We start from the raw sequence: 27,404 nt of genomic DNA, 5'->3' as shown, positions 1-27,404 counted from the left end.
TTTATAGAAATATATCGCAAATTTATGGCTTATTTTAATAGCTTTACATGGCTTTATTAAAATAAGCCATAAATTTGCAATTTACTAAGATCACTCTTAAAAATTCCTGCATTAAGGTAGTTAGAGTAATGAGAAAATTTATTTGTCTTCTTAGAAATATTGCCCAGAGCTGCCCTCCAGATGTAGTATTTCTTGAGTTCAAATGTTCCAAATTCACTATGCTTGAAAGTTAAGTGTAATGATTGTACATTTTTAAAAATTATTAACAAATGCATTTTGCTTTCTATGCATATTTTTCATACTTGAAAAGCTGTAATACAGTAACTTATTTTGAATATTTGTAAAATTCACATTTTTGAACAATACCTTGAAGTTATATTTATTTGAAAATATTTCTATTTAAATATTTCTTTTGAGTATATATTTTAAAACCTCTCACTTTTTCTATTCTGCCTCCTTCTCCTTTGACGTTTATATTTATTTGTCCCTCTGCTTAATTCTCACCTCTGCTCTTTAGTAAAACTAAATTAGAGTGAGTTTAAAATTCCCACAGCCTCATGGGAAGCAAAATAGAGCATCTACATCTCTGGAACATTTTCATTGTTAGAGAAATACCAATTATAAAAATAAAATGGCCAACAAAGATGACCATTTCAGGAGTTTCTTGCCATAGAGGAAGGAGAATGTGCTTTGAGGTCAAGTAAAATTGATTTTGAGACATTGCTCCATCACTTGCTGACAGGATAGCCTTCTATAAACTAATTAATATTTCTGAACATCAATTTTTTTCATTTATACAATTAGAAAAAATAATCAAAGACGCTAATATATATAAAAACACATAATGGGGATTCAATATATGTTAGCTTTTATTTATAGTATTACAGCAACATTAATGTTGTATATTGTATAAACATCAAACCTGAGAAATTTTTGTGGTCTTCAAAAACACATCACATAAAAGTTAACCAAATACACCCTGCACCATGTTTGTGAAAGGCTAGTTTATTTAATATTTTCACTTATTTTATTTTTTAAAAAATTTGTAATAGATGAATGTGTTTTGGTAGTTTATAACATGGTATGCACTTTAAAATAGTTATAAAGTTTACTGATCACTTTTTGAATGCAATATTTCTTATTGCATATTTCTTATTGGATAATCACGATTCAGTGTAATACTACTAAGATTGTTATAACAGATTACTTATATAAAAGTACATATTTTGTAATCAAACCTGAATGCCAACCTCTTGTATTATTTTTATTAATAATGATTTTTCTGTTATAAAAGTAATACACATTTACTATATAAAATTTGGTAGGTAGAGAAAAATATAAAGAAGGAAATAAATACCATAAATTAATGACAAACTGGGAAAAATATTTGCAGCTTGTGACGAGTGTTGCTATCTCTAGTAAAAAATTGCTTCTATAAATCAATTTAAAAAGATAAATACTCCAATATAAAAATGAGTAAAAGTAATGGATAAGCAATTTTATTAAAGTAATATAGTAACCATAGAAATTCAAATGAAAACAGCAATTTTATACCTTATATTAACTCTTAGCTAGTAAATACTACAAAAGGATAATGCAAAATGTTGGTGAGGGTGTGGAGAAACCAGAACTCTTATGCATTGGAGGGTACCTTGAGAGTATCAAAAAGCTCAACATTTTACCTTCTAGGATAGCATTCTTTTTTTTTCTTAGTACATCATTAGTTTTTGATATAATGTTCAATGATTCATTAGCACAGAGATACATATACAATGACATGTATTTCAGTATGGTTTATAATAGTGAATAATTCTAAAAATAACCCAATAATATCTTGCAATATTAAATTAACCAAGTTATGATATATTCATAGAACACAAGTTGTTAAACCTGAAGATTACAAGTGTATATTTGTTTAATAATACTATGAGCATTTTCCAATATCATTAAATTTCCTACTGTAGTATGCTTCCAGTTTTACACAGTTAAAAATAAAGATATGATGAACATAATTGCATATAAACTTTGTATACATCTATGATTATTTTAAGGATAAATTCCTAGAAATGGATTTACTAGGTCAAGGGATAAAAACATTTTTAGGATTCTTGCTATAGATTAATTGAAAGGATTTTGAGGAAAGAAGCAATAATACAATTCTCTTTTCAAAGTTCCCGGATATTTATTAAGAGCAAGTTCTTGAACATATCTGACCTTATACTTTATTTTTTTATTTTTTACCTTATAGTTTAGTTACTTTTTCTTTTATTGTATCTTTTTTGTTTTATTTAATTTATTATTTATTTTATGTATTTATTTTTATTTTTATATTTTAAAATTCGATTAGCCAACATATAGTACATCATTAGTTTTTGATGTAGTGTTTTAAATTTGTGTAGGCCTTACTTCTATGACAAACGAGAATACAATTTATCACATTGAAATTGTTTTTCCTATTTTTTTTGTTAAGAAGATTTCCATATTGTCATTTTTTATCATTACAGACGTGGGTTGGCAATAAGAGAAGAAAAATGAGTAGTAAGAATTCTGAATCAGGAGCAGCAACAGCAGGAACTCTTCCTGGTACCTCTTTGACATCTCCAGACATTACAGTCAGAAATGTAGTTAACATCACTCGACCCTCAAGCCAACAGTCTTCTTGGACATCTGCCAATAATGATGTCATTGTAACTGGTACATACAGTCCACCAAGTTCATCAAGTAGGCAAGGGACAACCAAACATTCAGATACACAACTTACAGAAGCACATAAAATTCCGATTCAGAAAACGGCCAGTAAAAATGATACTGAGTTTCAGTTGCACATTCCTGTTCAAAGACAAGTAGCACACTGTAAAAATGCCTCTCTGCTCTTAGGTGAAAAAACAATTATCTTGTCAAGACAGACAAGTGTGCTAAATGCTGGAAATTCAGTATACAGTCACACAAAGAAAAACTATGGAAGCTCTTCAGTGCAAGCTTCTGAGATGATGGTACCTCAAAAGCCATCTGTGTGCCACCGACCTTGCAAAATTGAACCAGTTGGAATTCAAAGGTCATATAAGCCTGAACACACAGGTGTAGCATCACATAACTTATGTGGGCAAAAGCCACCTATTAGAGACCCTTACTGTAGAACACAAAACTTGGAAATCCGTGAGGTATTTTCATTGGCTGTTAGTGATTACCCCCAGAGAATTCTGGGGGGAAATGCCCCACAAAAGCCTAGTTCAGCAGAAGGGACTTGTTTGTCCATTGCAATGGAGACCGGAGATGCTGATGATGAGTATGCCAAAGAGGAAGAGTTGGCATTGATGGGAGCACAAATACCAAGCTACTCAAGATTTTATGAAAGTGGCAGATCCCTTGGAACACAGAACCAAAGTACAGCATTGCCTGGACCAGGAAGAAATATGCCAAATTCACAAATGGTGAATATTAGAGATTTGTCAGACAATGTACTGTATCAAAACAGAGACTACCATTTGACACCACGGACCTCATTACATACAGTAGCTACTACAATGTACAGTAATACAAATCCATCACGGAGTAATTTTTCTTCACATTTTGCATCATCAAACCAATTGAGGTTATCACAAAACCAAAACAATTACCAGGTAATGTATGCATTTATTTTATAAAAGTTTTTAAAAAGTTTTGTTTGGTATAAAAAGCTGTGTTTGATATCCAGTTAAACATGAGACCTGGCTCACTTAACTCCTATTTTGAAGTAATTTGAGAGTTTTAGCTTCAACGTGGTGGTTTGGGGTCTTTGAAGAATTTTGTGCTTTCTTTCTCATGTTTAAAATGTGAGTTTTTCCCAATGGAATATAATCATGGAAGCTTTCTTCTGATATTTAAAATTATTTTGTTCAGGAAATAGTAGTCTTATGGGAAGCACGGCATTTCCCATCACTAAAATAGGACTAAATGGACTCGGCTCATCCCCTTTAACATAGATTATTCCTGTAATGGTTTTTACTTGAAGTTTGGGAAGCTGTCACTAGATGAGTGGTGCTTTCTCTGGATACATGGCAAGGCAAGTCAATCATTTCCCCAAGAGACGATGGCTAAGTCAAAGTATGCAGTAACTCAGCCAACTGCTTTTCCCAAAAGTAAATGCTTTATTAAAACATCAAGTAGATGTATTGCACAGAGCACTGGGTGTTACACGCAAACAATGAATCATGGAACACTACACCAAAACCTAATGATGTACTGTATGGTGACTAACATAACAATAAAAAAAATAAAACATCAAGTGGAACGTTGATCAAGTTTTAAAAGTGTTTGTAGAGAAGAGACATTCAGAGTAAAATTTAAAGCAACTTTAGTCCTATGCAAATACGAGTATTATTTCTTCACTATTTCGCATATTCAATTGTTTAGATGTGCTTCAAATAATCTCAACAGTGAGGTGGAAGCCCACCTCAGAACATCTCCTGAAAAAAAATATGTTTTTGAAAATTTGAATAGCAGGGCATGGAAATTTGCTGTTTTTCCTTGCTACTGGCTAGACCCTTTGAATTTTTCAACCACAGTATTTAAGTTTAATCTGGACTTAAGGTCCTTCCAGGCTATTCTCAACCAATATAAGGAACCAGTTTCTCTTAACTCCTTCCACCTTATAGCTCCCTGCTTCAAAATGAAAAGCAGTAACAGAGTATAGGAAGAATCTCTCTGGCGCCTAACCCTAATATAAGAGGACTCTACCATCATCATTAGTATTCATTTATTATTTGGAATCTGCTCATTTTTTTCTGTGTTTGTTCTTTCCTAAGGCATGCTTAAAGTAACATTGAATCATACCATTAAGATCTTCCATCAGACCAGCTTTAATTCACCTTCTCTTTTGTACTTCTTCACCCCTTTAGTGCTCTTCTTAATAATATTAATGACAATAAAATTTACCATCTGTTGAGGGACTTCCACATAACAAGCATCATTAGTCACTTTATACACCTGATCTCATTCAATCTTCTGGACATATAGGCCACTCTGGACATATAGATATTTTATATATATTTCAATAACTTGTCCAGGATCACACAGCCAGTAAGTACATGTCAGAACCAGTATTCCAACTAAGAAATACATCATGTGCATTTTTTTCTGCTTTATCATACAACCTAATGATTTCAACTGTGTTAGAATTATTTGGAAGCCTCAAAGTGCAGTTTAATTTTTATTTTTTCATAATCCAAACACTCCCTTAAAAATAACTTAACCTATGCTTTTGTATAGTCTATTTTTTCCTGACAGAACTTTTAAAGGAATTAAATTTGTTTTATATAAAAGAAACTCTTGAATAAAACTTACCAAATTTTTTAATAGTAATCTCTTTAAAGAAAGACAGTCTGACATAACAATGAAGAGCATTGACTTAGAGCCTAATAGATCTGGATTCAAATTTACATTCTGCCACTTTACACTTTTACCATAATCGATGTACTTACTCTTATTTATATTATATGGGACCTTCTCCAAATTGACCTTAGACAGTATGGTAAAGGGTGTTTGCAGAGAACCCCTGGGGCATCACTTTGCCCCACCTTTCTTTTAATTAGTTGAGATTTGGAGAAATCAAAGCAGCCTGAGGAGGTATAGTACATGAAAATGTCTTAGTCCATTCAGGCTGCTATAACATACTAAAGACTGGGTGGATTAAACAACAAACATTTATTTCTCACAGTTCTGGAGACCGGGAAGCCCAAGATCAAGGTACTGACAGATTCGGTATCTGGTAAATGGATGCTTCCTATTTCATAAATGACTGTCCTGTCACTGTGTCCTCATATGGCAGAAAGGGCAAGGGAGTTCTCTAGGTTCGCTATTATAAGGAAACTAATCCCATTCATGAGGGCTCCATTCTCATGACCTAATCACCTCTCAAAAGCCCAACCTCAAAACACCATCACACTGGGGACTGGGTTTCATCATATGAATTCAGCTGAGGTACAAACCGTCAGTCCATGGTAGTTATTCTATAAGATTTTGATGAAGTTCTATTACCAAGCTATATTATTGTTAGGTGAGGACTTAGAAAAATAGAACCTATGGCCGTATTGACAACTTTCTAGCTGTAAAACTACAAGCAATTCTCATTAGCTTTTGACTTTAGGACTATATAACAGAGATATCTGCCTCTTCTTCCTGTTACACCAGGTTATCTTCAAGCTGAGATCCTATTCCTGGAAAATAGTCTAGTTTCAAGCAATCTGGGTGAGTGAGTACAAATTGAAGGAATCCTAGAGGAAACTGAAAGGAAGCTCTGTTTTGGAACTTCTTGGGAATACCATATTAAGTGTTGAAGGGGTAGTAAGGAAGCTGTCAGGGCGTGGCTATATCAGGATACTGTAGTTCAGTTCTACTTTTTTTTTCTTTACAGGCCAATTTATTTCATTTAGTATACATGTTTTTTTGTACTTTCAAGTTTCCTTTAAATTCCAGTTAATATACAGTGTAATAATAGTTTTAGGTGTAGAATTTAGTGATTTGTCATTTACATAAAACACCTAGTGCTCATCACAAGTGTCCTCCTTAATACCCATTTCCCATTTAACCCATTGCCCCACCCACCTGCCCTCCAGCAACCCTCAGTTTGTTCTCTATAATTAAGAGTCTGTTTTATGGTTTGCCTCTCTCTTTTTCCCCCGGGTTCATTTGCTTTGTTTCTTAAATTCCACATATGTGTGAAATAATATAGTATTTGTCTTTTTCTGACTGACTTATTTCTCTTAGAGTAATACTCTCTGGCTCCAAGCATGTCATTGCAAATGGCAAGTTTTCATTCATTTTATGGCTGAGTAATATTCCATTGTGTATATATACCACTTCTTTATGCTTTCATCAATAGACATTTGGTCCCTTTCCATAATTTGGTTATTATTGGTAATGTTGCTATAAACATCAGGGTGCATATATCCCTTCAAATAAGTATTTTTGCGTCTTTTGGGTAAATACCAATAGTGCAATTGCTAGATCATAGGGTAATTCTACTTTTAACATTCTGAAGAACCTCCATACTCTTCCAGACCGGCTGCACTGGGTTGCATGCCCACCAAGAGTGTGAGAGTGTTCCCATTTCTCTGCATCCTCACCGTACCTGTTGTTTCCTGTGTTGTTAATTTTAATGTTTCTGACAGCTGTGAGGTGATATCTCACTGTAGTTTTCATTTCTATTTCTCTGATGATGAGTGATATTGAACATCTTTTCATGTGTCTGTTAGCCACCTGTATGTCTTCTTTGGAAAAATGTCAATTCATGTCTTCTACCAATTTGTAAACTGGATTATTTGTTCTTTGGGTGTTGAGTTTTATAAGCTCTTTATATATCATGCATACTAACCCTTTATCAGGTATATCATTTGCAAATATATTCTCTCATTCCGTAGATTGCATTTTAGTTTTGCTGATTGTTTCCTTTGCTGTTTAGAAGCTTTTTATCATGGTGGGGCGCCTGGGTGGCACAGCGGTTAAGCGTCTGCCTTCGGCTCAGGGCCTGATCCTGGCGTTACAGGATCGAGCCCCATATCAGGCTCCTCCGCTGTGAGCCTGCTTCTTCCTCTCCCACTCCCCCTGCTTGTGTTCCCTCTCTCGCTGGCTGTCTCTATCTCTGTCAAATAAATAAATAAAATCTTTAAAAAAAAAGAAGCTTTTTATCATGGTGAAGTCCCAATAATTCATTTTTGCTTTTGTTTCCCTTGCCTCCAGAGACCTTTCTACTAAGAATTTGCTACGGCCAATGTCGAAGAGGTTATGGTCTGCATTTTCCTACAGGATTTTGGTGCTTTCCTTTATCACATTTAGGTCTTTCATCCATTTTGAATTTATTTTTTGTGTATTGTGTAAGAAAGTGGTCCAGTTTCATTCTTCTGCATGTTTCCGTCCAGTTTTCCCACTATTTGTTGAGGAGATTTTTTTCCCATCGGATATCCTTTCCTTCTGTGTTGAAGATTAGTTGACAATATAGTTGTAAGTTCATTTCTGTGTTTTCTATTCTGTCCCATTGGTCTATGTGTGTTTTTGTGCCAGTACCATGCTGTCCTCATTACTACAGCTTTGTAATATAACTTGAAGTCTGGAATTGTGATGTCTCCACCTTTCTTTTTGTTTTTCAAGATTGCTTTGGCTATTCATGGTCTTTTGTGGTTCCATACAAATTTTAGGATAGTTATTTCCAGTGCTGTGAAAAATGCTGGTGGTATTTTGATAGGGATTGCATTAAGTAGTATCCACATTTTTAACAATATTTGATTGTCCAATCCATGAGCATGGAATGTTTTTCCATTTCTTTGTGTCTTCCTCAACTTCTTTCATAAATGTTTTACACTTTTCAGAGTACAGATCTTTTACCTGTTTGGTTATGTCTATCCCTAGGTATCTTATGGTTTTTGGTATAATTGTAAATGGGATCAATTCCTTGATTTCTCTTTCTGCTACTTCATTATGGGTATATAGAACTGAAACAGGTTTCTCTTATGTTGATTTTGTATCCTATGACTTTAGTGAATTTGTTTATCTGTCCTAGCAATTTTTTTTTTGATGAAGTCTTTTGGGTTTTCTACAAAGACTGTCATGTTGTCTGCAAATAGTGAAAGTTTGACTTCATCCTTGCTGCTTTGATGCCTTTTATATCTTTTTGTTGTCTAATTACCGAGACTAGAACTTCCAGTGCTATGTTAAATCACAGTGGTGAGAGTGGCCAACACCTGTCTTGTTCTTGACTATAGAGAAAAAGCTCTCAATGTTTCCCCATTGTGGATGATATTAGCTTTGTGTTTTTTGTATATGGCCTTTATGATGTTGAGATATGTTACCTCTATCCATACTTTGTTGAGGGTTTTAATCAGGAATGGATGCCGTACACTGTCAACTGCTTTTTCTGCATCTATTGAGAGGATCATATGGTTCTTATCCTCTCTTTTATTGATGTAATGTATCACATTGATTGATTTCTGAATATCAAATCATCCTTGCAAACCAGGATAAATCCCACTTGAAGATTTTTTAAATGTATTGTTGGATTCATTTTGCTAGTAATTTATTGAGAATTTTTGCATCTGTGTTCATCAGTGATATTGGCCTATAGTTCTCTTTTTTTGTGGAGTCTCTGATTTTGGAATCAGGGTAATGCTGGCCTTGTAGAATGAGTTGGGAAGTTTTCCTTCCATTTCTACCTTTTGGAAGAGTTTGAGAATAGGTATTAACTCTTTTTTAAATATTTGGTAAAATTCACCCCTGAAGCCATCCAGCCATGTACTTTTGGGGAGATTTTTGATTACTGATTCAATTGCTTTGCTAGTTATCTGTCTGTTCAAGTTTTCTGTTTTTTCCTGTTTCAGTTTTAATAGTGTGTAAGTTTTATAATTGTATTTCTGTGCTATTGGCTGTTATTTTCCCTCTCTCCATAGTGATTTTATTTATTTGGGTCCCTTTATCTTTCTTTCTCTCTCTCTTTTTAAAGTCTGGTAAGGGTTTATCAGTTTTACTAAGGGTTTCAAAGAATCAGCTCCTGGTTTCATTGATCTGTTCTACTCTTTTTGTTTGTTTCTATACCGTTTACTTCTGCTTTAATCTTTTTTAATTCCCCTGTTATACTGGCTTTAGACTTCATTTGTTGTTCTATTTCTAGCTCCTTTATGTGTAAGTTTAGGTTGTTAATTTGAATTTTTTCTTGCTTCTCGAGGCAGGCCTGTATTGCTACATACTTACCTCTTATGTCTGCTTTTGCTGCATCACAAAGGTTTTATACCTTCCTGTTTTCATTTTCATTTATTTCCATATTTGATTGAATCCCTGGTTGACCCATTCATTGTTTAGTAGGATGTTCTTTATCCTCCATTATTTTCAGTCTTTCCAATTTTTTTCTTGTGGTGAACTTCAACTTTCATGGCATTGTGTTCAGAAAATATGCATGCTATGATCTGAATTTTTTTTATTTTTGAAGCTTGATTTGTCACCCAGTATGTTATCTATTCTGGAGAAAGTCACATGTGCACTTGAAAAGACTGTGTGTTCTGCTGCTTTAGGATGGAATGTTCCAAATATATCTCTTAAGTCCATCAGGTCCAGTGTGTCATTCAAAGCCATTGTTTCCTTGTTAATTTTCTTTTTAGATGATCTGTCCATTGATGTAAGAGGGGTGTTAAAGTACCCTACTATTATTGTATTATTATCAATGAGTTCCTTTATGTTTGTTATTAATTAATTTATATATGTAGGTGCTCCCAATTTGGGTCCATCAGTGTTAACAATTGTTAGATCTTCTTGGATAGACCTCTTTATTATGATGCTACCCTTCTCTTTTGTCACAGTTTATGGTTTAATATCTAGTTTGGGGGGAGAAAAGATGGCGGAGGAGTAGGGGACCCCTTTTATAGCTGGTCTGCTGAGTCGAGCTGGATATGTACCAGACCATCCTTAAAACCCAAGGAATCAGCCTCAAACACAGGAAGATACATCTGGATCTCTACAAATGAACATCTCCAGTGCTGAGTATTGAGGTACGAAGAGGGGTACGGTGAATCCGTGCACAGATATCAGAAGATAAATGGAAGGGGGAGGGAGCCGCCACACTCGGGCACCAGGAAGCAGTAGCCACCTGAACTGGGGAGGCAGCCAGATTCCCTGACCAACCACCGAGAGAAAGCAGACTGAGACCGTGAGCCTGGGAACGTGCGTGTGACCAGACTGCAAACCAGAGTTACAGACCGCCCGTGAACCATACTCAAACAGGGAGGTCGGGAGCACGCATGGGAACCGGGGGTGGCTGGCGGTGTTAGAAGCACAAAGGACAGAGATGTGCCAGCCCTGGAAGTGAGGGCTGGGACACTGGCTGTGGGGCGCACAACATGGGATGCTGCAGGGGTTTTGGCAGCACCTACAGAAACAGAGTTAAAGTGGCCAAGAGAGCTCAGTGGAGAGTGGACTGTAATCTATCTGTTCTGAGACAGAGGCTAGGATACGGCCACTGCTGCTCTGACTCTCAGAAAAGTCACAGAAATCTGCCAGGAAAAGAAGCCAGAGAACAAAAGCCTGGAAATACTGGCTCACATTGTGCCCATCCTCATCCCCCCTTGCAGGGGACGGGGAGACTCTACCCAAACAAGGTTGGCTGAATATCAGCACAGCACGCCCCTCTCCCAGAAGGCAGGATGAAAAATCAAGAAGCCCACATCCATAAGGTCCCTATAAAAAAAAGTGCACACTGCCTGGGTCTTGGTCAATAATTTGGGCTCTGGGCAACCCTGCAACCTCTCCTCATCAGAATGATGAGGAGAAGTCCCCACCAGCAAAGAAAAGATAATGAGTCTGTGGCCTCTGCCACAGAACTGATGGATATGGATATAACCAAATTATCAGAAATGGAGTTCAGAGTAGCAATGGTCAAAATGATGTGTAGACTTGAAAAAAATATTAACAAAAATATTAACGAGAATATAGAATCTCTAAGCGTGGAAATGAGAGCGATTCTGGCAGAAATGAAAAATGCTATGAATCAAATGTAGTCAAAACTAGATGCTCTGACGGCTAGGGTAAATGAGGCAGAAGAACAAATTAGTGAATTGGAGGATGGGTTGGTAGAAGAGAAAGTTAAAACAGAAACTTGGCTCAAAAAAAATCCAATCTCAAGAATGTAGATTACGGGAGATTACTGACTCAATGAAATGTTCCAGTGTCAGAATCATCAGCATCCCTGAAGGGGTGAAGAAAGAGAGAGGTCTAGAAGAGATATTTGAACAAATTGTAACTGAAAACTTCCCTAGTATGGCAGAGGAAACAAGCATTCATGTCCAAGAGGCAGAGAGGACCCCTCCCAAAGTCAATCACAGCAAACCTACTCCACGTCACGTCATAGTGCAATTTGCAAATATTAGATCCAAGGATACAGTCTTGAAAGCAGCCAGGGCAAAGAGATTCCTTACGTACAGAGGTAAAAATATCAGAATATCATCAGACCTGTCTACACAGACCTGCCAAGATAGGAAGGGTTGGCAGGGTATTTTCAAAACTCTTTCCAAGAAGAACATGCAGCCAAGGATCCTTTATCCAGCAAGGCTGTCATTCAGAATGGATGCAGAGATAAGGACCTTCCAGGATTGGCAGAAACTGACCAAATTCATAACCACCAAACCAGCCCTACAGAAGGTATTAAGGGGGTTCTACAAAAGTAAAAAGGCCCAAGAGTGATACAAAACAGAAATTTACAATCTATAGAAACAAAGACTTCACAGGCAACATGACATCATTAAAATCATATCTTTCAATAATCACTCGCACTGTGAATGGCCTAAATGCTCCCATAAAATGCCACAGGGTTGAAGATTGGATAATAAGACATGACCCATCCATTTGCTGTCTACAAGAGACTCATCTTGAATCTAAAGATACATCCAGACTGAACATGAAGGGAAGGAAAACCACTTTTCATGCCAACGGACCTCAAAAGAAAGCTGGGGTAGCAATTCTCATATCAGAAAAATTAGATTTTAAACTAAAGACTGTAGTTAGAGATACAGTAGGACACTATATTATACTTAAAGGATGTATCCAACAAGTGAATATGACAATTATAAATATCTATGTCCCCAACAACTTTCTCCAGAATAGACCATACACTGGGTCACAAAACAGGTCTCAACCAATACCAAAAGACTGAGATTATTCCTTGCATATTCTCAGACCACAATGCTTGGAAACTAGAACTCAATCACAAAATAAAATTTGGAAGAAACTCAAACACTTGGAAACTAAGAACCATCCTGCTCAAGAGTGATTCGTTAAACCAGGAAATCAAAAAACAATTTAAACAATTTATGGAGACCAACGTTAATGAAAACACAACAGTCCAAAACCTATGGGACACTGCAAAGGCAGTCCTAAGGGGAAAATACATAGCCATGCAAGCCTCACTCAAAAGAATAGAAACATCTAAAATGCAGTTTTTATATTCTCACCTCAAGAAGATGTACCTGGAACAAGAGAACAGGCCCAACCCATGCACGAGAAAGCAGTTGATCAAGATTAGAGCAGAGATCAATGAATTAGAAACCAGAAGCACAGTAGAGCAGATCAACAGAACTAGAAGCTGGTTCTCTGAAAGAATAAATAAGATCGATAAGCCACTGGCCAGGCATATTCAAAAGAATAGAGAAATGACCCAAATTAATAAAATTATGAATGAAAGGGGAGAGGTCACAACCAACACTAATGAAATAGGAAGGCTCATTAGCAATTTTTATCAACAGCTTTATGCCAATAAATTAAACAACCTGGAAGAAATGTATGCCTTCCTGGAAACCGATACACTACCAAGACAGAAACAGGAAGAAATTGATGATTTAAACAGACCAATTAATTATGACGAGATTGAAACAGTGATCAAAAACCTCCCCCAAAACAAGAGTCCAGGGCCTGATGGATTCCCCGGGGAATTCTACCAAACATTCAAAGAAGAAATAATACCTATTCTCCTGAAGCTGTTGAAAAAAAGAGAAACAGAAGGAAAACTACCAAACTCATTCTATGAGGCCATTATTACCTTGATCCCCAAACCAGGCAAAGACCCCATCAAAAAGGAGAATTACAGACCAATATCCCTGATGAACATGGAAGCCAAAATTCTCAACAACTTCCTTGCTAATAGGATCTAACAGTACATTAAAAGGATTACCCATCATGACCAAGTGGGATTCATCCCTGGGATGCAAGGGTGGTTCAACATTCACAAATCGATCAGTGTGATAGATCACATTAATAAGACAAGACACAAGAAACATATGATCCTCTCAATTGATGCAGAAAAAGCATTTGACAAAATACAGCATCCTTTCCTGATTAAAACCCTTCAGAGTGTAGGGATAAAGGGTACATTCCTCATTTCATAAAATCCATCTATGAAAAGCCTACAGCAATATCCTTCTCAATGGGGAAAAGGTGGAAGCCTTTCCCTTAAGATCAGGAACACGACAAGGATGCCACTCTCGCCGTTATTATTCAACATAGTACTAGAAGTCCTTGCAAAAGCAGTCAGACCAAAAAAAAAAAAAAAGGGGGGGGTTAAAAGGTATTGAAATCGGCAAAGAACAAGTCAAACTGTCTCTCTTTGCAGATGACGTGATACTCTACATGGAAAACCCAAAAGATTCCACCCCCAAACTACTAGAAGTTATAGAGCAATTCAGTAATGTAGCGAGATACAATATCAATGCTCAGAAAACAGTTGCATTTCTATACACGAACAATGAGACTGAAGAAAGAGAAATTAGGGAATCCATTCCATTTACAATAGCACCAAAATCATACGTTATCTCGGAATTAACCAGAGACGTAAAGGATCTCTATCCTAGAAACTACAAATCACTCTTGAAAGACATTGAAGAAGACACAAAAAGATGGAAAAATATTCCATGCTCATGGATTGGAAGAATTAACATAGCTAAAATGTCTATGCTGCCCAGAGCAATCTACACTTTCAATGCCATCCCGATCAAAATACCAATGACATTTTTCAAAGAACTGTAACAAATAGTCCTTAAATTTGTTTGTTACCAGAAAAGGCCCTGAATTGCCAAGGAATTGTTGAAAAGGAAAACAAAGCTGGGGGCATCGCAATGCCGGATTTCAAGCTGTACTACAAAGCTGTGATCACAAAGATGGCATGGTACTGGCACAAAAACAGACACATAGACCAAGGAACAGAATAGAGAACCCAGAAATGAACCCTCGGCTCTTTGGGCAACTAATCTTTGATAAAACAGGAAAAAACATCCAGTGGAAAAACAACCGTCTCTTCAATAAATGGTGCTGGGAGAATTGGACAGCTAGTTGCAAAAGAATGAAATTTGACCACTCTCTCACACCATACACAAAGATAAACTCCAAATGGATTAAAGACCTCGATGTGAGACAGGAATCCATCAAAATCCTAGAGGACAACATAGGCCTCAACCTATTTGACATTAGCCACAGCAATTTTTTTCATGAGATATCTCCAAAGACAAGAGAAACAAAACAAAACACGAACTTGTGGGACTTCATCAAGATAAAAAGCTTCAGATAAAAGACTGGCATCCAAGATCTACAAAGAACTTCTCAAACTCAATATGCGAGAAACAGATAAACAAATCATAAAATGGGCAGAAGATATGAACAGACACTTTACCAATGATGACATACAAATGGTTAACAGACACATGAAAAAATGTTCAAAATCATTAGCCATCAGGGAAATTCAAGTCAAAACCACACTAAGATACCACCTTACGCCAGTTAGAATGGCAAATATAGACAAGGCAAGAAACAACAATTGCTGGAGAGGATGTGGAGAAAGGGGATCCCTCCTACCTTGTTGGTGGGAAGGCAAGTTGGTATAACCACTCTGGAAAACAGTGTGGAGGTCCCTTAAAAAGTTAAAAATTGAGCTACACTATGATCCAGCAATTGCACTACTGGGCATTTACCCCAAAGATACAGACGTAGTGAAGAGAAGGGCCATATGCATCCCAATGTTCGTAGCAGCTTTGTCCACAATAGCTAAATTGTGGAAGGAACTGAGATGCCCTTCATGACCAAGTGGGATTCAGACTGGATTAAGAAGTTGTGGTCCATATATACAATGGAATATTACTCAGCTATCAAAAGAACGATTTCTCAACATTTGCTGCAATATGGATGGCACTGGAGGACATAATGCTAAGTGAAATAAGTCAAGCAGAGAAAGACAATTATCATATGGTTTCTCTCATCTATGGAACATAAGAACTAGGAAGATCTGTAGGGGAAGAAAGCGATAAAGAAGGGGGGTAATCAGAAGAGGGAATGAAGTATGAGAGACTATTGACTCTGGGAAACAAACTGAGGGCTTCAGAGGGGATGGGGGTGGGGGAATGGGATAGGCTGGTGATGGGTAGTAAGGAGGGCACGTATTGCATGGGCACTGGGTGTTATACGCAACTAATGAATCATCGAACTTTATATAAAAAACCAGGGAAGTACTCTATGGTGACTAACATAATGTAATAAAAAATTTTTATAAGTAAAACACAAAATAACAAAATTCCAATGACATTTTTCAAAGAAATGTAACAAACACCCCTTAAATTTGTGTGGAAGCGGAAAAGACCCCGAATCACCAAGGAATTGTTGAAAAGGAAAAACAAAGCTGGGGGCATCACGTTGCCAGATTTCAAGCTATACTAGAAAGCTTTGATCACAAAGACAACTTGGTACTGGTACAAAAACAGACACGTAGCCCAATGGAACAGAGTAGAGAACCCAGAAATGGACCTTCAGCTTTTTGGGCAACTAATCATTGACAAAGCAGGAAAAATCATCCAGTGGAAAAAAAGTCTCTTCAATAAATGGTGCTGGGAAAATTGGACAGCTACATGCAAAAGAATGAAACTTAACCACTCTCTCACACCATACACAATGATAAACTCCAAATGCATGAAAGACCTTGATGTGAGACAGGAATCCATCAAAATCCTAGAGGAGAACATAGGCAGCAACCTCTACAACATCGGCCACAGCAACTTTTTTCAGGCCACATTTCCTAAGGCAAGAGAAACAAAAGAAAAAATGAACTTGTGGGACTTCATCAAGACAAAAATCTTCTGCACAGCCAAGGAAACTGTCAGGAAAAACGAAGAGGCAGCCCACGGAATGGGAGAAGATAGTTGCAAATGACACTATGGATAAAAGATTCGTATCCAAGATCTACAAAGATCTTCTCAAACTCAATATATGGGAAACAAATAATCAAATCGAAAAATGGGCAGAAGATATGAACAGACACTTTTCCAATGATGACATACAAATGGCTAACAGACACATGAAAAAATGTTCACAATCATTAGCCATCAGGGAAATTCAAATCAAAACCACATTGAGATACCACGTTACACCAGTTAAAATGGCAAATGGACAAGGCAGGAAACAAGAAATGTTGGAGAGGATGTGGAGAAAGGAGATCCCTCTTACACTGTTGGTGTGAATGCATTTTGGTACAGCCACTTTGGAAAACAGTGTGGAGGTCCTTAAATAGTTAAAAATTGAGGTACCCCATGATCCAGCAATTGCTCTACTGGGTATTTACCCCAAAGATAGGGACATAGTGAAGAGAAGGGCCATATTCACCCCAATGTTCATAGCAGCTTTGTCCACAATAGCCAAATTGTGGAAGGAGCCGAGATGCCCTTCAACAGATGACTCAGTTAAGAAGATGTTGTCCATATATACAGTGTAATATGACTCAGCCATCAAACAGAATGATTTCACAACATTTGCAGCAACATAGACGGGACTGGAGGAGATCATGCTAAGTGAAATAAGTCAACCAGAGAAAGACAATTATCATATGGTTTCACTCATTTATGGAACATAAGAAATAGGAACATCGGTTGGAGCAGAAAGGGAAAAATGAAGGGGGTTAATTAGAAGGGAGAGTGAAGCATGGGAGACTATGGACTCTGTGAAACAAACTGAGGGCTTCAGAGGGGAGGGGGCTGGGGGATCGGGATAGTCCTGTGATGGGTATTAAGCAGGGCACATATTGCATTGTGCACTGGGTATTATACACAAGTAATGAATTATGGAACATTACATTAAAAACTAGGGATGTACTGTATGTTGACTAACATAACATAGTAAGGAATTATTATTAAAAAATATTAAAAAATGAAATCTTGTTTATCTGATATTAGTATGGCTACTCTGGCTTTCTTTTGACGTCCATTTGCGTGATAAATCTTTGTCTCCTCACTTTCAATCTGCAGATGTATTTAGGTCTAAAATATGTCTCTTGTAGGCAGCATATAGATATAGATGGGTCTTGTTTCTTTTATCCATTCTGACTTAGTACATTTACATTTAGATTGAGTATTGATAGCTATGAATTTAGTGACATTTATTACTTGTTTTGTTGTTTCTGGAGGTTTTCTCTGTTCCTTTCTAGTCTTTATCACTTTTGGTCTTCGTTTCCCACTCAGAGAATCTCCATTAATACTCATTTCAGGGCTGGTTTAGTGGTCACAAACTCCTTTTGTTTTTGTTTGTCTCTGAAATCTTTATCACTCCTTCTCTTCTGAATGATAGTCTTGATGGATAGAGTATTCTTGGCTGCATTTTTTTTCCATTCAACATGTTGAATATAATATGCCACTTTCTTCTTGCCTGCCACATTTCTGTGAATAAATCTGCTGCTGACCTTATTTGTCTTCCCTTATAAGTTTTTTTGTCTTGCTGCTTTATAGATTTTTTTCTTTATCTCTACATTTTGCAAAAGTAACTATGATATGTCTTGGTTTTGGCATGCTTTTGTTGATTTTGATGGGAATTCTGTGCCTCCTGGATTTCGATGTCTGTTTTCTTCCACAGATTAATGACGTTTTCAGCTATAATTTCTTCAAATAAGCCTTCTGCCCCCTTTACCTGCCCTTTTCCTTCTGGGATTCCTGCAATATGAATGTTATTCTTTATGAAGTTACTGAGATACCTTAGTGCACTTTCACGATCCAAGATTTTTCTCTCCCTCTTCTTTGCAGCTTCATTACTTTCCATAATTTTATCTTCCATATCACTTATTTTTTTCCTGCTTCTTCCATCCTTGTGGTCATTATATACAGCTGGTTTCAAATCTTGGTTATTGCATTTTTCATTTCATTTCATCCTGATCAATTTTTAGCTCTTTATCTCTGTAGTAAGGGACCATGTGATGTTTTCTGTTTCTTAAGCCCACCCTGTATCCTTATGACTGTTGCTTTAAATTTTCCATCATGCATATTACTTATATCTGTTTTGATTAGATCCCTAGCCTTGACTTTATATTGTTCTTTCCTTTAGGATGAGTTCCTTCTCTTGGCATTATGTCTAGGTCTCTGTCTTCTCTGTGTTAGGAAATCCTGTTGTTTCCTGCTCCTGTGGGTAATGGCTTTATGAAGAAGAGGTCATATATTATCCAGGGCCTGGTGCTTCAGCAGATGTCTGTGGTGTATTCTGCACATACTCTGCTGCTGTATTGTGTCTACTGTATCCCTCAGGTCAGTCCTCTGTGGAGTTTCTCTTTGCCTCAGTGGGGAGTGTTTGGATCTTGGCCAGAATGTGGCAAGTTTTAACTAGGTACGCTCTGGTCCACTTATTAAAAGAGTCCTGATGCTATTTCTACTAGAGCTTAAGCTTTTCAGATCTCTATGGTCAGTGGACATGGTGCATTTGGGGGTATGTGCTGGTCTTCTCACAGTGGAGCCCACTTTGCTGGTTCCCAGGCACACATGCCCAAGATAAGCAGTACCAGGAGAGTGCAGGGGGTGGGGGTGCTTGGCCTAAGCAGTTTAGTCAACCAGTGTTGGCACTCTGCTGTTTACTGAAGTTAGTTTATGCTGGGGGATGGGGGCAGAAATGGCACCAGCCATCTCCTTAATTCCTGGAGGGGGGAATTTGCACTTGCTGCTGTCTGGGAAACCCTCCCAAAAGAGACGACCATTTCCCCTTGTGAATCCCAGTCATCCTTCAGATTGCTGCCTTCATACTGTCTGTGTCTGGGTTGCTTGCTCGCTTGGAGCAGCACAGTGCACATTGGGCTCAATCCTAGCCAGGCTGGCTGAGTTTTAAAACTCCAAACTTAAGGAACCTGGTGTGGTGGTGACCCACACTGGTCTTCTGGGGGAGGGTCTTGCTGTACTGGGACTGATGCAGGTTTGACCCAGAAGGGTGTTTGCACCAAAGTGCAGGAGCATGGCGTTTGGCATAAAGCACAGTAAAGAGCCAGTGTTCAGGTTAGCTGCCCTTGGCAGGTATCTCTGTGCCTATGCTGAGGACTAGGGGAGAGAAAGGCACCTTGCAGATCCTTTGTCCCAGGAGAGGCAATGTCACCTCTCTCAGATGCACTCCAAGACGGGGGAACCATCTCAACCAGTGTGTCCCATGGGATCCTCAGATTGTGCCTTCAGTCCCCAGGCTTTCTGCCTACCTTTTCTATAGGAGCACCATGGTGCCCTCGGGGGTCTATACCAGCCACACTGAGGACCTCTAAAACTCGTCTTTGAGCCCCGTTAGTTGCAAAACTTAGGAAAATGAGCTCCCTTCCCCCCCAGTCAATGGATTTGCGGAAGTGTTTTGTTTGTATGCTCCTCTCTCTCCTGCCTGTGACCAGGGCTCCCTCCCCTCTGCATCACCTGCAATCTTTTTCTCCCTTAAACCACATCTCCCCATCTCCTACTTTCCATGATGTTGCTTCTTCTCTCCCTCTAGTTCTGCAATTTGTTCTGTCAGTCCTCAGATTAATTTCTTGGGTATTCAGAATGATTTGATATTTAGCTGTGTCCAAAGGATGAGTCAAGCTTAGGGTCCTCCTACTACTCTACCATCTTATCTTTTCCACTTTCCAGTTCTATCTTAAAAACAAAAACAAAATCCCTTTCTAGACTAACTTCACTCCTTTGGAGCCACATTGTGACCATAGTAGTCTCCAAAGTGCCATTCACTTTTTATGATATCTCTATGTCGGTTCACCTATTTATTTTAAGAGTACTGTGATGATTAAAGATTAATAATTGATGGCCATTTGTGTGAAGATACTGGAGCATTTTGGGAGACAGGTGCTATAAATACAGGATATCTTGTTGCAGTTATTATTGTGGCTTACCAATTTACTGCATTTCCATCTCTTATGGACTTCATAAGGACTTAGGAGTTAATAGTAGTAGAGTATTTTGAGTTTCCTTTATTTGTTTTTGTTTTTTGTTTGTTTATTTCTAGGAACCTTTAATGACTCTTTAAAAGGTACTTTATAAATGCAATGCATCTCCATCAGTGAAAGTGCTTTGGTAGTGCACTCCAATTTTCTACAAGTGTTTGTGAACTTCAGTGTATTTTAAAAAAATATGAAAATTTAATAGTTGTAGAAACTTTAAAATCATGGAATTTTTGTGATCTGAGAAAAGTGAAGGTCAGTAATAAATGACTTTGCTAAAATAACTCTTAGGCAAATATTCTACTTAAAAAATAATAGTAATATGTTTTGAATGGGTATAGTTAGCAGGGATCATTTTTTAACAACTTCTTTGAGACAAAATTCATGTAGTATAGAATTCACACATTCAAATTGTACAGTTGAGTCATTTTTTTCACAGAGTTGTTCAAATAACACCACAACTAATTTTAGAATATCTTATCACCTCAAAAATTAACTACTAGCCATTAGCATGCCAAATCTCCCATCCCAGCACTAGACAATCACTAATCATTTTTCTGTCTCTATGAATTTACCTATACTGGATATTATTTTACATCTTTTTTTTTAAAGATTTTTTAAATTTATTCATTTGAAAAAGAGAGGGAGAGAGAGCGAGAGCACAAGTGGCGGGGGCAGTCAGAAGGAGAGGGAGAAGCAGGCTTCCCACTGAGCAGGGAGCCCAGTGCAGGGCTTGATCCCAAGACTCAGGGATCATGACTTGAGCTGAAGGCAGACACTTAACTGAGCCACCCAGGCACCTCCATTCTTCTTTTTTTAAGATTTTATTTATTTATTTGACAGAGAGAGAGAGAGCACAAGCTGGGGGAGTGGCAGGGAGAGGGAGAGGGAGAAGCAGGCTCCCTGCTGAGCAGGAAGCCTGTTGCAGGGCTTGATCCCAGGACCCTGGGATCATGACCTGAGCCTAAGGCAGATGCTTAAACAACTGAGCCACCCGGGTGCCCCCCAGGTGCCTCTATTCTGGATATTATTTTAAATGGAATCATACAATATGTGGCCTTTTGTGACTGGCTTCTTTCAGTTAGCATGTTTTCAAGGTTTGTCCATGTTGTAATATGTATCAGCACTGCATTATTTTATGTTTCTCTATGATATTCACTTGTGTGTATATTGCATGTATGGTTTATCTGTTCATTAGTTAATGGGCATTTGGTTTCTTTCCACATTTGTTTTTTATGAATAATGCTGCTGGGAGCATTCGTATACAAATTTTTGTGTGGACGAGTTTTCAAATCGCTTGGGTATATATCTGGGAGTGGATTTCTAATTCATATTGTAAATCTATGCTTAAAATTTTGAGAAACTGCCAAAATTTTTCCCAAAGTAGCTGTACCACTTTGAACTCCCACCATCATTGTATAAGGTGTCCAGGTTCTCCCCATATTGATCAACAATTGTTATGTCAGTCATTTTGATTATAGCCACTATCATTGGTGTAAAATATCTAATGGAATTTTTGATCTGCATTGCTCTAATAGCTAATGGTATAACCGTTTGATGCATATATTGGCCATTTGAATATCGTATTTGGAGAAATGTCTGCAAATAATTTGTCCTTTTTTTCATTTTTTTCTTTCTGAATTGTAAGAGTTCAATGATTTACATATTTTCTATACCAGTCCTTATCAGATATATGACTTGCAAATATTTTCTCCCACTTCATGTTTTACCATTCTCAAGGGAATTGTTTATACAGAAACATTTTTAATTTTGATGAAGTTCAAATTATCTATTGTTTCTATGGTGACTTGTACTTTTGGTGTTGTATCTAAGAGACTATTACATAAGCCAAAATAACAAAGACTGACTCCTATGTTTTTTTCTAAGGATTTTATACTTGTCTTTCTTACATGTAGGATTTTCATCTATTTTGAGATAGTTCTTGTGTATGGTGTGAGACAGGAGTTTATCTGGATTCTTTTGTGTATAGATATCCAACTGTCCCATCCTCATTTGTTGGAAAGATGATACATTCCCCATCGGATGGTCTTGTCAACCTTCTCAAAATCAATCGATCATACGTAAGAGTTTATTTCAGAATCTCAGTTCTACATCATTGATATATGTTTATCCTTATGCTAATACCACAGTATTTGCTAGTACCATGCTATTTTTGTTGCTGTAACTTTGTGGTAAGTTTTGAAATTGGGAAATGTGAGTTTTCCAACTGTGTTCTACATTTTCTAAGTTATTTTGGCTATCCTGGATCCCTCAGATTTGTATATGAATTTTAGGTACAGCTTATCAATTTCTGCAAAAAAAAGCCAGCTAGAATTTTAATAGAGATAATGTTCAGTCTGCAGATCAATTTGAGTAGTTTTGCCATATTTATAATATTCTGTCTTCTGATCCATGAATATTGTATGCCTTTCCACTTATTACACCTTTTTAAATTTTTTAACAATATGTACTACTTTTTAGTAGATAAGGCTTGCGCTTATTTTGTTAAATTTATTCTTAAGTATATAACTTTTTTGATGCTATTTTAAATGGAATTTCTTAGTTAATTGTTGGATTTTTTTATTGACTTTTTGTATACTAAACTTATATCTTGAAAATGTGCTGAACTAAAGAATTATGATAAATACTAGTGGATTTCTTAGGGTTTTCTATATATACAGTGATGCCATTTACAAGCACAGATAATTTTACTTGTATAAAAACTGAATGCATTTTAAAAATAAAATTGCTAGTACGCTCAGTACAAGTTTGAATAGAACTGGTAAGACCAGATATCTTTGTCTTCTTGATCTTAGGTTGAAAACATTGTCTCTCACAATTAAATGTGGTATTACCTGTGGATTTTGTGTATATAACATTTATCAGGATGAGGAAATTCCCTTTCACTCCTGGTTTGTTGAGGGCTTTTATCATGAAAAGGTGTTGGATTTTTGTCAACTTAATTAGATATTCATGTACATTTTTAATTTATTCTATTAATATGGAGTATTTCACTGATAGGCTTTTTATTGTTTTGGTATTTTGTATAGACATATTTTTTCAGTTTTATTAAAATATAATTTACATAGAGCACTGTATAAGGTTAAAGTGCTCAGCATTAATTATTCAATTATATTGTGAAAGTATTACAAGAAGTTTAGTTAACATTCATCATCTCATGTAGATACATAAAAACAAAAATGTTTTTTTCCTTGTGATGAGAATCCCTGTTTACTACACTCTTAACTTTCAAATATACCAGTACAGCAATGTTAACTATAATCATGTTGTACATTATATTTCTAGTACTTATTTTTCTTATAAATGAAAGTTTGTATATTTTGACCACCTTCCTCCAATACCATCGTCCCCTTACCTCTACCTCTGCTAACCACAAATCTGATCTTTTTTTCTTTGAGGTTGCATTTTTTAAAGACACTACATGTAAGTGTGATCATATAGTAGTTATCTTTTTCTGTCTGACTTATTTCACATAGCATAATGACTTCAAGGTCCATCCATGTTATTGCCAATGGCAGGATTTCTTTTTTACGGCTGAATAATATTCTTCTCTTTCTGCGCACGTGTGTGTGTGTGTGTGTGTGTGCGTGTGTGTACCAGAATTTATTTCTCCATTCATCTATCAGTGGAAATTTAGGTTGTTTCTCTGTCTTGGCTATTGTAAAAAATAATGCTGCTGTGAATGTGGGAGTGCAGATATTTCTTTGACAAAGATTTTTAGTTTCCTTTGGATATATCCCAGAAGTGGAATTGCTGGATTATACAGTAGTTCTCCTTTTAATTTTTTGAAGAACTTCCATACTATTTTGGGTAGTGGCTGTATCAGTTTGCAATCTAACCAACAGTGCACAAGGATTGCCTTTTATCCACATCCACACCACTGTTTGTTATCTAGTGTCATTTTTTATGGTAGCCATTTCAACAGGCATGTGATATTTCATTGTAATTTTTATTTGTATTTCCCTTAATGCCTGGAATAGCCAGCAATCCCTCTACCAACAGATGAAAGATTACTCCAAACTTTGCTGTGAAAGTGAGAAGGCAAGGGGGTCAATGCTCAGAGGCAAAGACCCTGTGCTCTGCTTTGCTCCTGCTTTCATTGGTCCTTCAGGATAATCACAAATCCTTATCACTTTTTCTCAAGCACATTATGTGTGACAGGGGGTCTTACTGAAACTGGGAGGATCTGTTTACGGGAAAGATATGCTATGGTAATTTGCATGTTCTATGAGTTCTGCTAAACATAGCCTAAGGGATAATGCCTACATCTCTTAGATCACAGGGTGGGCTGTTTGGGCTAAGAAAGTTTCAGGAAGGCAGCTCCAAGCGGCATTCCAACGGCAGAGTGGTCATGCAGACCTCAGCATTCCAAAGGCCTATGCCCTTCCTGGAAACCTTCCCTGCCTGCAGTGGCCTCCGTGTTACATTTTAGCAAGCCAGATATGGCTGATTTCATGCTCTACATTAATCCCAACACCTTAAGATTAATGATGTTGAATAGCTTTTCACGTACATGTTAGCTATTCATATATCTTCTCCAGAAAATTTCTATTGAGGTCCTTTGCCCAGTTTTTAATCGGATTATAAGAATTTTGCTATTGCATTGTATGAGTTCTTTATACATTTTGAATATTAGTTGTTTATCAGATACATGCTTTACAAAATTTTTCCCCCATTCCATATATTGTCTTTACATTTTGTTGATCATTTCTTTGGATGTGCAGAAGCTTTTTTGTTTGTTGTAGTCCCACTTGCTTTTTTTTTTAAGATTTTATTTTTAAGTAATATCTACACCCAACATGGGCCTCAAACTCACAACCCTACGATCAAGAATTGCATGCTTGCAGAACCTGGGTGGCTCATCAGTTAAGCCTCTGACATCAGCTCAGGTCATGATCTCAGGGTCCTGGGATCAAGTCCCATGTTGGGATCCCCACTCAGCAGGTAGTCTGCTTCTCCCTCTGCCCTCCACCCTGCTCATTTTCTCTCTCCCTCTCAAATAAATAAATAAAATCTTAAAAAGTGAAATAAGTCAAGCAGAGAAAGACAGTTATCATATGGTTTCACTCATTTGTGGAACATAAGAAATAGCAGGGAGATCCTTAGGAGAAGGAAGGGAAAAATGAAGGGGTGGGGTAAACAGAGGGGGGAATGAACCATGAGAGACTATGGACTCTGGGAAACAAACTGAGGGTTTTAGAGGGGAGGAGTGTGAAGGGATGGGCTAGCCCTGTGAAGGGTATTAAGGGCATGTATTTATACACAGACAATGAATCATGGAACACTACATCAAAAACTAATGATGTACTGTATGGTGACTAACATATCATAATTAAAAAAAAAAAAAAGAATCACATGCTTCACTAACTGAGTCAGCCAGGTGCCCTTAGTCCCACTTGTTTATTTTTTATTGCATTACTTGTGCTTTAGGTATCATACACACACACAAAAAAAATCATTGCCAAGACCCATGTCAAGGAGCTTTTTTCCTATCTTTTCTTCTAGGAGTTTTATGGCTTCTAATCTTACCTTTACGTCTTTAATCCTTTTTGCATTTATTTTTGTAATGAGCATAAGACAGAGGTCTCATTTCATTATTTTGCATGTGAATATACAGTTTTTCCAGCATCATTTATTGAGGAGACTTTGTTTTCTTCATTGAGTATCCTTGGCTTTCTTGTCAAATATTAGTTGACCATATATGTATTAACTCATTTCTAGAGTCTCAATTCTGTTCCATTCGCCTATGTGTTTTTATGCCAGGATCATATTGTTTCGATTATTATAGTTTTTAATATAGCTTGAAGTCAGGAAGTATAATGCCTCCTGCATTGCTCTTTCTCAGGATTGCTTTGGCTATTTGGGGTCTTTGGTGGTTCCATATAAATTTTAGGATTATTTTCTACTTTAGTAAAAAAAAAAAAAGGCCACTGGAATCTTGATAGAGATTGCATTGAATCTATAGATGGATTTGGATAGTGTGGACATTTTAACAATATTAATTCTTCCAAATCATGAACATAGGATGCTGTTTTATTTATTTGTGTCTTTTCTCATGTCGTTCCTCAATGCCATGTCATATTTAGAGTAGAGATATTTTACCCTTTCGGTTAAGTTTGTTCCTAAGTATTTTATTGTTTTTGGTTCCAATGAAAATGGGATCATTTTCTTTATTTCTTTTCAAATAATTTGTTGTTAGTATATAGAAATATTACTAATTTTCGTATGTTAATTTTTTTTTTTTTTGCAATTTTACTGAATTTGTTAATTGGATCTAGCAAATTTTTTTGTGTGGAGTCTTTAGTGTTTTCTATATATAGTATCATGTCCTCTCCAGATAGAGCCAATTTTATGTCTTCTTTTCCAATTCTGATGCCTTTTCTTTTCTTACCTGATTGCTGTGGCTAGGACTTCCAGTACTAGGTTAAATAAGGGTGATGAGTGGGCACCACTGTCTTATTCCTGATCCTAGAGGAAAAGTGTCAAACAATTGACTATTGAGTATAATGTTATTTGTGATCTTTTCATATATGGCTTTTTAAAATGTTGAGATCTCTTCCTTCTATGCTAATTTGTTAAGACATTTTAGCATTAACAGATGTTGAGTTTTGTCAAATGCTTTTTCTGCATCTACTGAGATGATTATATGATTTTTCTCTTTCATTCTAATAATGAATTCATTGCA

The 27,404-nt window shown here is 36.8% G+C and overlaps 1 protein-coding gene across 2 annotated transcripts in view; it reads left to right on the top strand.

Annotated features, from left to right (window-relative positions):
- Window positions 1–27,404, top strand: part of HDX (highly divergent homeobox) — a 206,956-nt gene that overhangs the window by 35,980 nt on the left and 143,572 nt on the right. For both annotated transcript variants that reach the window (XM_026480141.4, XM_057312795.1), the window contains exon 3: window positions 2,505–3,620. In XM_026480141.4, coding sequence (XP_026335926.1) covers window positions 2,505–3,620 — 1,116 coding nt within the window. The remainder of the gene's footprint in view (window positions 1–2,504; window positions 3,621–27,404) is intronic.

The sequence above is a fragment of the Ursus arctos genome, chromosome X, assembly GCF_023065955.2.
Source record: "Ursus arctos isolate Adak ecotype North America chromosome X, UrsArc2.0, whole genome shotgun sequence".
Lineage (NCBI taxonomy): Eukaryota > Metazoa > Chordata > Mammalia > Carnivora > Ursidae > Ursus > Ursus arctos.
Note: the sequence above shows the minus strand (reverse complement) of the source record. Positions and strands in the feature narration are given on the sequence as shown.